Consider the following 13,826-nt stretch of genomic DNA (forward strand, 5'->3'; position numbering starts at 1 on the left):
TTGGCAGTGCTGGGGAATGGTTGGACTGGATGATTGTAGAGGTCTAGATGATCGTAAAGCTCTTTTCCAACCTGCTTGATTCCATCATTCCCACCCAGAGAGAGCCAGAGCGGGGCAACAAGTGCCAAAGACAACTTTATCCTGCCTGGGCGCTGCGGGCAACAGCCCGGGAACGACAGCAACACCGACCACGATACAACCTCAAGCAAAAGCTTTTCTTCCCCCTTCCCCAGGAGGAAGAGGAGGCAGCGGGGGCTGCTGGAGCCCCCCGAGGTGATGGGAGTAGGGGAGGAAAGCAGGAGAGCCCCCCTCAGCCCTGCTCCCCTCCCGCTGGTGCAGGCACCGCAGCCCTGGGGCTGGTTTCACCTTCTCAAAGTGGGGGACACACACATGTCCCCAACCAGCACAACAGGGGACAGGCCCCCCACCCCGAGCCCCCCAGGGACACCAGGGGGGCTGACCCATCCCACACCACCACCAAAGGCACCCAGAGGCGACCCCCTCCCTGGGCACCGGCAATAATAGCCCAGCAGCAAGCATCCCCCCACCATGGGAAAGCGCTTCCACTTCCCCCACCCCCCACCCCACCCTTGGGACACAGATACATAAAAAGCCCCCCCAAGATGCTGGGAAGGGTGATGGGGGGGGGGCCCCTTGGCCGGTGCCCCATGGTCCCGGCTGCCCTCAGAATAAGCGAGGGCCGGGGGGCGCCCGTGCTCCCCCCTCGCCCTATGGGGCACCGGTCCCTGGACATGGGGCAATAAAGTCACTTCAGTGCTGAGGCTGCCGCCAGCCCCGGCCTGGGCAGGCGCCGCGGCTCCCACCGACGGGCAGCGGAGCGCTGGACGTCCGGAGCAGGAGACCCGCGCTCTGTGTCACATGATGGCACAGCAGGAATTCTGCTTCCGGGCCTGGGAAGAGAAGGAGAAGCGCCAGTGACACTGCAGAGCCCTTGTCCCGCCGGCACCGGCCCCCCCGCACCCCAACAAGGGATCACTGCACCACCGGAGCCAGGATCAGCACCAGAACTGCTGGAACTGGGATCGGCACAAGCCACAGGGCAAGGAATGTCCTGAGGGGTCCCACAGCCACAGCGGATGGTGATCCCTGCCCGGCCCACACACAGTCATGGGAGCACAGAAGGGTTTGGGCTGAGGGGACCTTAAAGCTCCTCCAGCTCCAACCCCTGCCCCGGGCAGGGACACCTTCCACTAGAGCAGGTTGCTCCAAGCCCCTGTGTCCAACCTGGCCTTGAACACTGCCAGGGATGGGGCAGCCACAGCTTCTCTGGGCACCCTGTGCCAGCGCCTCAGCACCCTCACAGGGAACAGCTTCTGCCTTATCTCCAACCTGAACTTCCCCTGTTTCAGTTTGAACCCATCACCCCTTGTCCTATCGCTCCAGTCCCTGATGAAGGTCCCTCTCCAGCATCCTTGTAGCCCCCTTCAGACCCTGGAAGCTGCTCTGAGGTCTCCACGCAGCTTCTCTTCTCCAGGCTGAACAGCCCCAATGTTCTCAGCCTGGCTCCATACAGGAGCTGCTCCAGCCCCTGCTCATCCTCGTGGCCTCCTCTGGCCTCGCTCCAACAGCTCCATGTCCTTATGTTGGGGACACCAGCCCTGCACACGGTGCTGCAGGGGGGGGCTCCCCAGAGCGCAGCAGAGGGGCAGGATCCCCTCCCTGAGCTGCTGCTCACGCTCTGGGGGTGCAGCCCAGCACACGGGGGGGTTCTGGGCTCAAGCACACACTGAAGCCTGGTCATGGGGAGCTTCTCCTCACCCAACTCCCCCAAGTCCTTCTCCTCAGGCTGCTCTGAATCACTTCTCTGCCCAACCTGTAGCTGTGCCTGGGACTGCCCTGACCCAGGGGCAGGACCTTGCCTTGGCCTTGTTGAGCTCTATGAGGTTGGCACTGGGCACCTCTCAGTGTGTCCAGGTCCCTCTGGATCCCATCCCTTCCCTCCAGAGTGTCCCCTGCACCCCACAGCTGAGTGTCAGCACACACTTAACTGAGGGAGCATCAATCCCAGCGTCCATGTCACCAACAAAGGTGTTGAACAGGATCGGTGCCAACACTGACCCCTGATGGACACCACTCATCACTGGTCTTCAGTTGGACATTGAGCCATTGACCACAGCTCTCTGCGTGCCGCCATCCAGCCCATTCTTTTACACATCCTCTTCCCCAGGGATTTATCCCACCCCTCCCCAGCCCCTCGCTGGTGCCTCAGGGGCAGGGTCACGACCTGCACTCACAGTTTTGTAGAAGGCTTTGGACTGTGCCCCCAGCACCTCTGATTTGGAGACCAGGTCATCCAGCTTCTCCCCTCGCTCCAGTAGTGACTCCATGGTGTTGTGCTGCCAAGGAAACTGGTGCTAATCCACAGCACCGGCACCCAGGGCCTGACCCGCACCGAGCAGACATGGACGCTGCTGCATCCCGGGATGAGCCTCCCTCTTCCCACAGAGAGAGGGAGCAATCCCAGCCCCAATAAGGATGGGAAGGGAGGAGGGTTAGTGCCCCAGTACTTGCACTGGGACAGCTGGGAAAGGAAGGGGAAGGAGCAAAGGGAAGGAAGCACCCACAGGAATATCTCTGGGGAAGGGAGAAGGCAGGATGGGACCGTGGCCTAGGGGTTCTCCTCACCAGGATGATCTTGGTCTCGTCCAGCTCCGCCTGCACTTTGGTCATCGGGTCGGCATCACGGGGGTTCTGGGAGAGAAACAACAGGGACATCAGCACCCCCGGCGCCCCGCGGCTCCCACCTCCCTGTCCCATGCGGGCTGTACCTGGTACTTGCTGAGGTACCCGTCCAGGGCTGCGTAGCTGATGGTCGCGGGGGATCCTGAGGGCCAGTCTGCTCTGCTGACCTGCCTGGAGAACTCGTCCAGCACCTGTGGCACAAGGACACGGGGTCACCACCAGGAGATCTCAGATCTAAGGCAGAAGTTCTTCCCCGTGAGGGTGGTGAGGCCCTGGAACAGGCTGCCCAGATGTGGTGAACGCTCCATCCCTGGCAGAGTTCAAGGCCAGGCTGGGCAGAGCCTTGGGTGACATGGTCCAGGGTGAGGCATCCCTGCCTGCGGCAGGGGGTTGGACATGGATGCCCTTAAGGTCCTTTCCAACCCAAACTGTTCTATGATCCTATGATTTTTCTCCTCCTTGTTCCCTTTTGAACAAGACAGAACTCAAGTTCCTCAGCAAACAGAGCAGTGCCCACGCCAGGGAGGGGTGGCTGTCCCCACTGCACCCTGCCCCACACCAACCACAGGGCTTTGGCCCCACATAAACCCCAAAGCAGACAGGGAGGATGGGGTGCTCATGAGGGGCTGCGTCCTGGTGGGCAAAGCCATGTCGTGCTACAGCTCAGGAGGCTTTGGGCTCAACTCAGCTCCGACATCCCCCCACTGATGAGTCAGTTGGTTGAGGAGGGAGCTCCCATCACAGCCCCATCAGCCCCACACTCACCTTGTCCAGCAAGGTGAAGCAAACCCGCGGGGGATACTCGTTATCTGCGATCACCACCCCGGCCAGCCCGTCGTTCCGGACGTACACGTGGCAGAGGTACTCTGGGCACAGAACTCACATCAGAGGGGCAGCGAGAAGGTCCGGAGGCACCCCCAGCACCCACCCCCCCCCCATTGCTCTGAAAGGTTTCACCAGCGACTGCGTTTCATTAGAAGAGCAGAAAGGGCTCAAAGGAGGCTCCAAATCAGCCCCGGATGATGCCGGGGGAGGTTACAGCAGCCTGGCCACACAGGGCAGGACACGGCACTGACTGCCCAGTGCAGCAGGTCCTGCCAGGGCTGAACAAACAGCACAGGGGAAGCACTCGGCCTGGTTTTAATAAATAATGACATGTCACCAGCCTGGAGTGTCATTATGTGATTCCAGGCCGCACCCTGCACGTCCCCAAGGCCAGGGGTCGGGGTATGGGGCCAGGACTCACAGGGCAGAGCTCAAGGGCAGGAGGAGGCTGTGCGGGGCCAGGGGACAGGCTGAGGGATGGCTCCAAGGGGGGCTGCTGGCTGTGGGGCAGGTCCCTGCTCCTCTCTTAAGGGTGGGCTGAGCTCAACAACCTCACCCCTTCCGTGCCACTCACCCGGGCGCCCTCTGAGGTCTCATTTCTCATCATAAGCAGAGGAGGAAGGAAGCACGTGCGGCCGCGGGGCCTCGCGTTACCCTCACCTTGCTCCTTGACCGAGGCTCTGCTGCCCAGCTCCGAGCGCTCCACAATCAGCTGGCTCGTGAAGGTCATGAATTCCTGCACGCTGGAAGCACAAAGCAGGACATGGGCTGTCCCACGCGGCCCCATCCCCACCATAACCCATCCAGGGGTGCGGCCGCGCTGTGGGTGTTCCATGGGGAAGAGGCCAGAGCCTGTGTTCACACAGAGCTGCAGCCACCACCCAAAGACCTTCGCTGCAGCCAGAGGCTCCAGTGCTGGGGCTGAACCTGGGTTTGGTGATTTAGCAGAAACTAAAACCCCCATTGAGCCACGGATGTGGCTCCGCAGGGGAGAGGCTGCGCCCTGCTCCCAGCGAGGGGCTGCAGGAGCACTCCAGTCCCTTCTCCTGCATGAGTCCTGACCCGAGTCTGACCCACACACACACCTCAGCTCCCCACACTGCGAGCCAAAGTCAAGTTTGCTCCAACAACCCCTGCTCCGGAGCTTCATGTGATGCCAAGGAAACATCAATAGCCACAGACCGCACGGTTCCCTCACTGTAACCCCCACATGGGGATCTGCCTCTCCCAGGTTACATGTTCCTTAGGGGGGGAACGCATTAATCCCAGGCTGGATGCTATGGGATGAGACACCGGCTCCGGCAGGACTCTGAACCATCGCATTTCCAGCGCTGCAGAGAGAAAACCAGCTCAAACATTACACAGATCTGCTTCTGCCAAAGCTGGAGGAGCAACACGTTCCCCTGGTCTGGGAGATCTGCTGCAGCCACAGCCCCTGCTGCCACAATCCCAGTATTCCACAGTATTTCCGGAGGAATCAGCCACTTGAAACTTCATCCCCTTGCAGATCATTCACGAGGATTGCCCCAAACACAGGCTGGGAGAGACTGGATGGAGCAGCCTGAGGAGAAGGACTTGGGGGTGTTGGGTGAGGAGAAGCTCCCCATGACCCGGCTTCAGTGTGTGCTTGAGCCCAGAACCCCCCCGTGTGCTGGGCTGCACCCCCAGAGCGTGAGCAGCAGCTCAGGGAGGGGATCCTGCCCCTCTACTCTGTGAAGGGGAGACCTTAGATTAGTCTTCCAATACCTAAAGGAGCTACAAGAAACCTGGAGAGGAGCTTTGGACAAGGGATGAAGGGACAGGACAAGGGGAATGGCTTTAACCTGCCAGAGGGGAGATTGAGATGAGCTCTGAAGCAGAAGCTCTTCCCTGTGAGGGTGCTGAGGCGCTGGCACAGGGTGCCCAGAGAAGCTGTGGCTGCCCCATCCCTGGCAGTGTTCAAGGCCAGGTTGGACACAGGGGCTTGGAGCAACCTGCTCTAGTGGAAGGTGTCCCTGCCCATGGCCAACAGCAACACCCCACAGGGGATCTTCTCAGCATCTGTAACACCAGGAGCCACAACCATGAAGGAAAAGGGGCTGTTCAGTGATTACTTCACCCGCTGCACCCCAGCCTCGAGCGCTGGCAGCACTGGCACAGCCCCTTTATCCCTCTCACATATTTGGCTAAGAAAGTATTTTTATCAGCTGATCTTACTTTGGCATTTTCCCTTTACCCCTGGAATTGCAGAACCAAACGCGCAGGAGGCTCCCTAAGATCTTGGCAGGAACATAGCATGGAAAATGTGAGTCCTGTGGGCACTTCCTAAAGCCTTTAGTGTCTGAGAATCCACCTGCTCCACAGCACAGACCTGCTGCATTTTAAGCTTCCAGAGGCTTTTGGGAGCTGCCCCTCAACGACAACCTCACGGGCAGCTGCTGGGATCGCTCCAGGAGCAGGAGAGCTGGAACCTGGAGCCGCCGCATTGACCCGAGGGGGGTTTGTGGGCCGGGGAATGCTTCAGCTGAGACCAAGCAGGGAAATGAAAGGGCAGCGGAGGCGCCGGGCGCGTCCCGTCCGCCTGACACGGAGCAGCCTCCTCCCAGCTCCCGGGGGTTCCCAGCGCTCGGCTGCACGGCTCGAACCCGCCCTCCTGCTGCCGGCCACGGAGCTTTCGCGATCTTCCGGGGCTGGCGGAGGGCTCGAGGGGGGCTCCCGCAGCCCCGAACCGCGGGTGCGGGGCCACAGCCCCCCCCTCCGCAGCGCACCCGGGACCCCCGTCCCTGCCCCCGGTGCCCCCCGTCCCTCCCGCACCCACCTGGACCGCTGGAAGAAGCTGAAGGAGGACACATCGTAGGCCGCCTTCAGCAGCCGCACCTTGGGGTCGGCTCGGTACAGGACACTGAGGCTGTACAGCCTCATGGCGGCGGCTCCTGCGCTGGGGAAGGAGACCCGGGGTGAGACGGGGGCCGCGGCCGGTGGGACTCCCCCCTCCCTCCGGTCCGTCCCCCCCCGGTACCGGCGGCTCAGAGGCGGAGGCGGCGGCGGCGGCCGGGAGCGAACCGAGCGTACCCCGGAGGCGGAACCGCGGCGGCGGGAAGTGACGCCCGGCGCAAGCAGCTGCCACGGGGCTTCCTGCTCCTTGCGCAGGCGCCAGCTCCGCTCCGCCCCTCCCTCAGCAGAGCAACCAATAACCGCCCGCCTCACGCCCTCAGGCCACGCCCACCCTCCGCGCTGGACACGCCTCCGGAGTGGCCAATCAGCGCTATCGTGCTGGGGGGGCGTGGCTTCTTCTGCAGAGCCGCCAAAGGGGGGCGCTGTATCCCGGCGCTTAGGGGGGACCCCTCCGTCGGGCTGCCCCCGCCCCGTAGCGTGGGGACCCCTCGGTCGGGCCGGACCCCCCCCCCGAGTCAGGCACTGGGATAGGGACGCCCTTGGTGCCCCCTGTGTGGCAGCCCTGACCCCCCTACCCCCGGCCCTGCCGTGACACCCCCAAACCCTCCGCCTTCGCCAGAGCACACCCCAAGTGGCTGCAGTCCCCCCGGTGCAGACCCCTCATTGTCCCTTCCCAGCTCCGTGGGAGGGGAGGATGCTGCCATGGACCAGCACTGGGAGGATTCGGGGTTCACTCGTGGCCAGGAGTGTCCTGTTGCCCATCGGGACCCCCACGAGCCGCGTTGCACCATGTGCCCCCACTACTTGGCCGACGGCACCGAGCCAGGGACAAGGCGGGGGTCACCGTGTCCCTGTCCCCCAAAATGAGCGGCTGCCCGCGTTCTGCCGTGGCACCCGGCACGAATCCCGGTGTGAATCCCGGCACCACCGGCGCTCTTCCCATCCCGAAGGCTCTGAGCACTTCCCTCGCCCCTCGCCGGGCGGCCGTAACCTTTGCCATGCAGCCGCCGGCTCCTCCTGCCCGGCGCGGTCTCCATGGGAGCGGTGCCGGGTTGCTAAGCCGTCCGGTGGAGTGCTTGCCACCGCCGGCAGCGCATCGAGCCGTTGATATGACAACTGGAGCGGGGACACGGGTGGCCCGGGGCGTGGTGCTCCGCATGACGGGGCCGAGCCTCGCCGCCGCACCGGGACTTCCCCGCCGGCCGGACAACCCCACCGGGGCGGGCTCCTGACCCACACCCACCCGAACAACCTCCCCGGTGGAAGGAAGCGAGTGGGGAGAGCGTGACCGGCCGTGCGGAGGATGTGGGGCGAGAGCGCTGAGCCCGCCGAGGAGCCGGGCCCCTCTCCCTGCCGCTGCGCTTGAGGGGCCGGAGGGCTCTGGGGGTAGCGGGACCCCCCTCCGTGGGTACTGCAGAGGCGTCGGATGAGATAAAGCGGCGAAAGTGGAGCATCCTCCGGCGGTGCGAGGCACGGAGCAGCGCAGCGCCGGCCGCACGCCCGGCGGGACGAGGAACGGGGCTCGCTGCCCCGGCCAGGCGCTGCTGCTCGGCCCCCACGGCTGCCCCCATGCTGGATCACCGAGCCAGGATGGAGAGCGGCAGGAGGGAGAAGGTGAGGCCGCTGCCAGGGTGACGCTGGGGGGAATGGTGGGGAGATGGGGTGGGGGCACACGGTGGGAGCGGGTTCTCCCCACACTTCCAGCGATCCCCACGGACATCTCCCATGGGCAAGGTCCCCACTGGGGATGGAGGCAGAAGGAGGGGAAGACACAAGACGCAGGCAGCCTGGGCTCAGCCATCCCTGCAGTCACCCCTGGCACGCTGCAGCGCCCTAAGCTGGGGCTCTGCCTTTTGGAACACCGGGTCTTGGCATGGCATGGACAGTGCCTCATCCCATGGCACCGAGAACTCGGGATGGAGCCTGGAGTGCCTCTGGTACCGCACTGCTGGCTGGGATTTGCATGTTGCTGCCATCCGAGCAGCCGCTGTCCCCAGGATGAAATGGGGCCTGTCACCGTGGCACCCAGTTGGATAGCACCCGACTCTTCCCCAAGCAAACACCAGCTGGGGGAAGCTGCTCCCATCTCCGCTCCTGGATGGATTGAGCTCATGGGGTGGGTAAGGACGGCGAGATGCTTCCCTGCTGTGGACTGGGACATCCGAGGCGACACCAAAGGGACCCGGCATGAGCTGGGGCAGGAGTGTGACAGGCAGCGTTGGACATCACCAAGTACCGCAGCCACATGGATTCCAGCTTCATCCCCTTTGCGGGATGTGCCAGAGCGAACAGTTCCCTTGGGAAGCCAAGAGCTGGTTTCAACTACAAGGGAAGAGCCAAATCCCACTGAGGAAGAGCCAAACCCATCATGTTGGAGGAGAGAGAAGGGATGAGGCGGGAGGAATAAAATCCAGACCCTCAGGAGCAAAGCTGGTGTTCACGTGCCACAGGATGGCTTCACGCTGGACACCTTCAGGCGAGATGGCCAAATCCAGCTCCACGCTTTTCCTGGCAGGATTTTTCCAACCATCCCGGGCTGAACACGCTCCGAGTCATGGTGAACCTCACTACGGAGCTGCCTTGGGCTGCCCCAGCCCTTTCTGAGGGTGGCTGGCGGCATCCTCCATCGTGCAGCCACGTCTCCTGGCACCTTGTTTTGGGGTTCAGGGTTAACGGAGCCCCTGCACCGGCATGGATGGGGGAGGATGGCTGGAGAGGTGCCGAGGTGCTGGAATCCCACCAGGATAGAGTGGGAGCTTTCAGGGAGAGGAGATACTTGGGACGAGCCCTGGCTCGGGGGCTGGAGGCCAAGGGATGGCGTTTGGGGCCAGGCAATGGGGCAGGTTCACTTAGTGGGGATCAGGCCGTGGGTTTGGCTGAGCCAGGGTAGTGGGTGCTGTGCCGATGCCGGGATGCTCCGAGCCAAATCCCAAAGGCTTTTACAGAGCCCCTCACCCTGAAATGCAGTGGGAAACGGCCGCAGCCTCCAGGAAAACATCCGTCTGCTGGTGACAGTGCAAGCGGGAGCGTTCCGAGCTTGCCCGGAACATGGTGACTAATGAGCCCTCTAATGCCGCCGAGCAGCGAGCGCTGCTCCCCCCGGCTCCATCTGACAGCCCCGGGCTGCTGCCCCGAGCACGGGCTGTGCCTAATGGAGGCTGCTGCTGCGGGAAGCGTAAATACGGGTCCTGCCGTGTGCTCCGCTTGAGAGGGCCCTGAGAGCATTCCCGATATCCTGCCTGTGGTCCTGCCCCTGTTCACAGCACGTTTGATGGGCTGAAAATGGTACCTGCAGCTCTCAGCGGATACAGCAGAAGGGATGCTCTCTGCTCCCAGCAGACCGAGCATCCCACTGGCATCCCCATCATGGGCACAGAGGAGTCCCATGTCCTCACTGGGAGCTGCTGAGCTCCTAAATGGCATCTCTGGAAGCACTTCTTGCTGGGAAAGACCCTGGGATTTGGTGGGATGGGATGTCCAAGGTCACTTGTCCCAGTGGTGTCTCCAATGCAACCATCCTTCAGCCAAAGGATCCGGGGCCAGTGGTGGTTTGTGCTGGTCCTGTGGGTTCTCCAGCGTGTCCATCAGGGTAGCAGAGATGGGATGAGGTGTTTCAGGGTGTCTGATGGGGTAAACCAGGGCCGGGGGAGGAAATGTGGGTTGTTTATTGCAGTTCAGGCCACCCGTGTCCCACACCCCCTGTCCCCAGCTGATGATGCCCGTTCCACACAGGTGGAGCAGATCCTGTCGGAGTTCCGGCTGAAGGAGGAGGACCTGAAGAAGGTGATGTACCGGATGCAGAAGGAGATGGACCGAGGGCTGAAGCTGGAGACGCACGAGGAAGCCTCTGTCAAAATGCTGCCCACCTACGTGCGCTCCACACCCGAGGGCTCAGGTATGGTGCTGCCGGCTCTCCCAGTCCATCCTTTGCCATGTCCCGTCCTCCCAGAGCTCACCAGGCTCAGTGTGAGCCCCCTCCGAGCCGGTCACCCCATGTCCCCCCCCCCGGCTCTGCAGAGGTTGGAGATTTCCTGTCGCTGGACCTTGGTGGCACCAATTTCCGTGTGATGCTGGTGAAGGTGGGCGAGGGGGAGGAAGGGCAGTGGAAGGTGAAGACGAAGCACCAGATGTATTCCATCCCGGAGGATGCCATGACAGGGACGGCCGAGATGGTGAGCGGGTTACACAGGGCATCCCATCCCATCCACGCAGTCCCTGTCACCATGGGTACATCCCTCATCCCTCCACAACAGGAGGTGTCCACACCTGGGGGAGCCGTGGTGGGGATGGTGGCAGTGGGCAGGTGGGGACAGCCCCTGGCAGAGGTGGGACCTCTTCTCTTCCAGCTCTTCGACTACATCTCCGAGTGCATCTCCGACTTCCTGGACAAGCACCAGATGAAGCACAAAAAGCTGCCGCTGGGCTTCACCTTCTCTTTCCCCGTGCGGCACGAGGACATCGACAAGGTGAGGGGAGTGGCTGAGCAGGACAAGGACTTGGGGGTCACCAAGCTGCACCCACAGCTCCATTTCAGCCTTACCCTCGCTCCAGGGCATCCTCCTGAACTGGACCAAGGGCTTCAAAGCCTCCGGCGCAGAAGGGAACAACGTGGTCGGGCTCCTGAGAGATGCCATCAAGCGCCGGGGGGTGAGATGATCGCAGGGTTTGTGCCGGCGGGGGGACCCCGGTATTCCTGGCTGGAGCCCGGCGTGTTCCACCCCAGACCCTGTTGTGGGACAGCCCCTCATGGTGCTTCTCCCCTCTGCAGGACTTTGAGATGGACGTGGTGGCGATGGTGAATGACACGGTGGCCACGATGATCTCCTGCTACTACGAAGATCACCGGTGCGAGGTTGGGATGATTGTGGGTAAGATGCCCCTTCCCGCAGGGACCGCGGCAGGGAGGGGGCGACTGTTCCCATGGCCCCTGCTGCAAGCAGGAGCTTGTCCTTTGGAGGGACGCACCGAGGACGGGGGGTGGCAGCAGAACCCTGCTGGGGTCCCTCAAGGTTGGGACACTGGGTGGCATCACCTGGCCCCGGTGATGGGGGCACCTTTGGGGTAGAAAGGGGATGGTCACCTCAACGCGTCTGTCCCCAAGGTTTCACCTGATGGGTAGGGATCCACAGAAGGGGGATGTGTCTGAGCCGCCGCCACCCCCCAGCCCCACAGCAACCACGCGGCCATCTGGGCTCTGGCACCGTCCCCTCAGCCTGGGTAAACACAGCGCTGGGCTGTTTATCAGCTCCTCGGAGGCCCGGCTGCCCTCACCGCAGCACCGGCACCCACCGGGGACAAGGCCCAGGGGGGAGCGGGAGGGATGAGCTTCCCCGAGCACAGGGGGATGGGGCCGTGCAGCTCCGAGCGCAGCCCCGGCACCAGCTGCCCCATGGTACGGAAGTAACGTGGTTGTCGGCGCGTGTTGGTGGGTGTTGGAGGGTGTTGGAGTGTGTTGTTGGGTGCCAGTGTCCCCATCGCCCGCTCCCATCCCCGGTTCCCGCTGGCAGGGACGGGCTGTAACGCCTGTTACATGGAGGAGATGCAGAACGTGGAGCTGGTGGAGGGCGACGAGGGGCGGATGTGTGTCAACACGGAGTGGGGAGCCTTCGGCGCCTCGGGGGAGCTGGACGAGTTCCTGCTGGAGTACGACCGCGTGGTGGACGAGACCTCACTTAACCCCGGTCAGCAACTGTAAGGAATAGGACAGATCCCGTTCCTCTGGGTGTCCCCCATTCCCCACGCCCACCCTGCTCCTTCCCCTGCCCCCTGGGCTCAGCTGATGCCGGAGCAACTCATCACAGGCACCCCCAAAGCGGGGTCCTTCGCGCTGGCAAAGGAGGGGGTGCCAAGGGACATGGCCCCCAAAATCCCACCCTGACAGCCTGTGCCCCCCATCCCCAGCTATGAGAAGATCATCGGGGGGAAGTACATGGGGGAGATCGTGCGGCTCGTGCTGCTGAAGCTGGTGGACGAGAACCTGCTCTTCAACGGGGAGGCCTCCGAGAAGCTCAAGACCCGCGGGACCTTCGAGACCCGCTTCATGTCCCAGATCGAGAGGTACGCCAAGGGGGCAGCACCCCCAAACCAGCCCCACATGGGGATCCCCCATCCCTCTGCGGCTGCCCCACGTGGGCTCCCCGCATGTCCCCATCCCCTCCGCAGCGACTCAGATGACCGCAAGCAGATCTACAACATCCTGACGTCCTTCGAGCTGCTGCCCTCGAGGACGGACTGCGACATCGTGCGCATGGTGTGCGAGAGCGTGTCCACGCGCGCGGCGCAGATGTGCTCGGCCGGGCTGGCCGGAGTCATCAACCGCATGCGGGAGAGCCGCAGCCAGGACACCCTCAAGATCACCGTCGGCGTCGACGGCTCCGTCTACAAGCTCCATCCCAGGTGAGGATTCCCGAGAGCTTTCCTCCCTCCGCCATCCCCTTCCTTGTCCTGCCTTTGATCCCGTGGTTTTTCCCACTCCGGCAGCTTCAAGGACCGGTTCCACGCCACGGTGCGGCAGCTGACGCCCGGCTGCGACATCACCTTCATCCAGTCGGAGGAAGGCAGCGGGCGCGGGGCCGCGCTCATCTCCGCTGTCGCCTGCAAGATGGCCTGCATGATGGGGCAGTGAGAGAGGACTCGGGCAGCAGGAGGAGGAGGAGGATGATGATGGAGGGGGTGGGAGGCCGCTGGTCCCGCTCACAGCTCTGCGACGAGCACACACGGATGCGGGATTTGCCACCGGCGGCTCCTGGCTCCCCAATAAACGGGGTTTGCATGGACTTCTCCTCCGGGGCCACTTGAGCTCCGCGTCTCCCCCACCATGGGGCTGCCCCACATGTGTGGGGCTGATGAGGGTCTTCCTGTGCCTCCCCGGCCCCCTGCGTCCTCCCCCAGCTGCGGGGAGACCCCCGCAGGCGGCTTGGCTGAGAGATAAGGAGCTGGTTGGGGGACATTGGGGGGCATTTGGGGTGGGGGACAGGGGCCCCCAGGGTGCTGAGACCAATTGGGTGCACCACAGCTGTGCCAGATGTGGGAGGCACTGAGTTTTGGGGATCCCCACGACAGAGTGGTGAGCAGAGCAGGGGGCACCCCGGACACCTCCTCCCACCACTGACCCCCCAAGGGGGCACTGACCCCCACTAAGGGCTAAATCCCACTCCCCAGCACCCCGAAACCCACTGGGTCCCAGCCCACCCCACACGGGAGGGCACATAGGTGACCCCCAGGGATGGGGCACCCCTTGGGGTGTTGGGGTCCCTCTGAGGACCCCCATCCATCCATCCATCCCTTCGCAGTGCCCCTGGGGAGGGAGGCAGCTCCGCACCCCCAGACCACTCCAGCTGTCCCCAAGGGGCTGCCATGTCCCCAGCGCAGGCAGGGACACCCCGTCCTGGGGGCACAGGACCCCCAAGTGCCCCCCATGCACC

The 13,826-nt window shown here is 63.4% G+C and overlaps 2 protein-coding genes across 4 annotated transcripts; one reads left to right on the forward strand and one right to left on the reverse strand.

Annotated features, from left to right (window-relative positions):
• Nucleotides 1–122: 122 nt before the first annotated feature.
• On the reverse strand, nt 123–6,662 carry YKT6 (YKT6 v-SNARE homolog). Of its 2 annotated transcripts, none has more exons than XM_030510164.1 (8): nt 6,527–6,662; nt 6,326–6,445; nt 4,189–4,271; nt 3,469–3,569; nt 2,790–2,894; nt 2,647–2,712; nt 2,256–2,357; nt 123–911 (listed from the first exon to the last, which is right to left on the reverse strand). In XM_030510164.1, the coding sequence occupies exons 2-8, from the start codon at nt 6,427–6,429 to the stop codon at nt 876–878; spliced, it is 597 nt and encodes a 198-aa protein (XP_030366024.1). In that variant the 5' UTR covers nt 6,430–6,445; nt 6,527–6,662; the 3' UTR covers nt 123–875. The 2 variants fall into 2 exon arrangements, with proteins under 2 accessions (XP_030366024.1, XP_030366025.1); XM_030510165.2 differs by having other exon boundaries at nt 6,326–6,440; nt 6,527–6,633.
• Nucleotides 6,663–7,489: 827 nt separating this feature from the next.
• Nucleotides 7,490–13,178, forward strand: GCK (glucokinase). Of its 2 annotated transcripts, XM_030510083.1 has the most exons (10): nt 7,490–8,016; nt 10,135–10,297; nt 10,420–10,574; nt 10,749–10,868; nt 10,954–11,049; nt 11,171–11,270; nt 11,910–12,093; nt 12,304–12,459; nt 12,565–12,798; nt 12,883–13,178. In XM_030510083.1, exons 1-10 carry the CDS (start codon nt 7,972–7,974, stop codon nt 13,025–13,027), a joined length of 1,398 nt encoding a protein of 465 aa, XP_030365943.1. In that variant the 5' UTR covers nt 7,490–7,971; the 3' UTR covers nt 13,028–13,178. The 2 variants fall into 2 exon arrangements, with proteins under 2 accessions (XP_030365943.1, XP_030365944.1); XM_030510084.1 differs by lacking the exons at nt 7,490–8,016; nt 10,135–10,297; nt 10,420–10,574; ... (1 more) ...; nt 10,954–11,049; nt 11,171–11,270 and having other exon boundaries at nt 12,029–12,083.
• Nucleotides 13,179–13,826: the final 648 nt, after the last annotated feature.

Source organism: Strigops habroptila, chromosome 21 (genome assembly GCF_004027225.2).
Source record: "Strigops habroptila isolate Jane chromosome 21, bStrHab1.2.pri, whole genome shotgun sequence".
Lineage (NCBI taxonomy): Eukaryota > Metazoa > Chordata > Aves > Psittaciformes > Psittacidae > Strigops > Strigops habroptila.

Coding starts and splice junctions, on each gene's coding strand:
- GCK (XM_030510083.1), top strand. CDS start 7,972: ATGCTGGATCACCGAGCCAGGATGGAGAGCGGCAGGAGGGAGAAG. Junction 10,575..10,748: donor TGACAGGGACGGCCGAGATG/GTGAGCGGGTTA, acceptor CTTCTCTTCCAG/CTCTTCGACTACATCTCCGA. Junction 11,050..11,170: donor ATGCCATCAAGCGCCGGGGG/GTGAGATGATCG, acceptor TCCCCTCTGCAG/GACTTTGAGATGGACGTGGT.
- YKT6 (XM_030510164.1), bottom strand. CDS start 6,429: ATGAGGCTGTACAGCCTCAGTGTCCTGTACCGAGCCGACCCCAAGGTG. Junction 4,272..6,325: donor AGCTTCTTCCAGCGGTCCAG/GTGGGTGCGGGA, acceptor TTGTGCTTCCAG/CGTGCAGGAATTCATGACCT. Junction 2,895..3,468: donor GCTTCACCTTGCTGGACAAG/GTGAGTGTGGGG, acceptor CTTGTGCCACAG/GTGCTGGACGAGTTCTCCAG.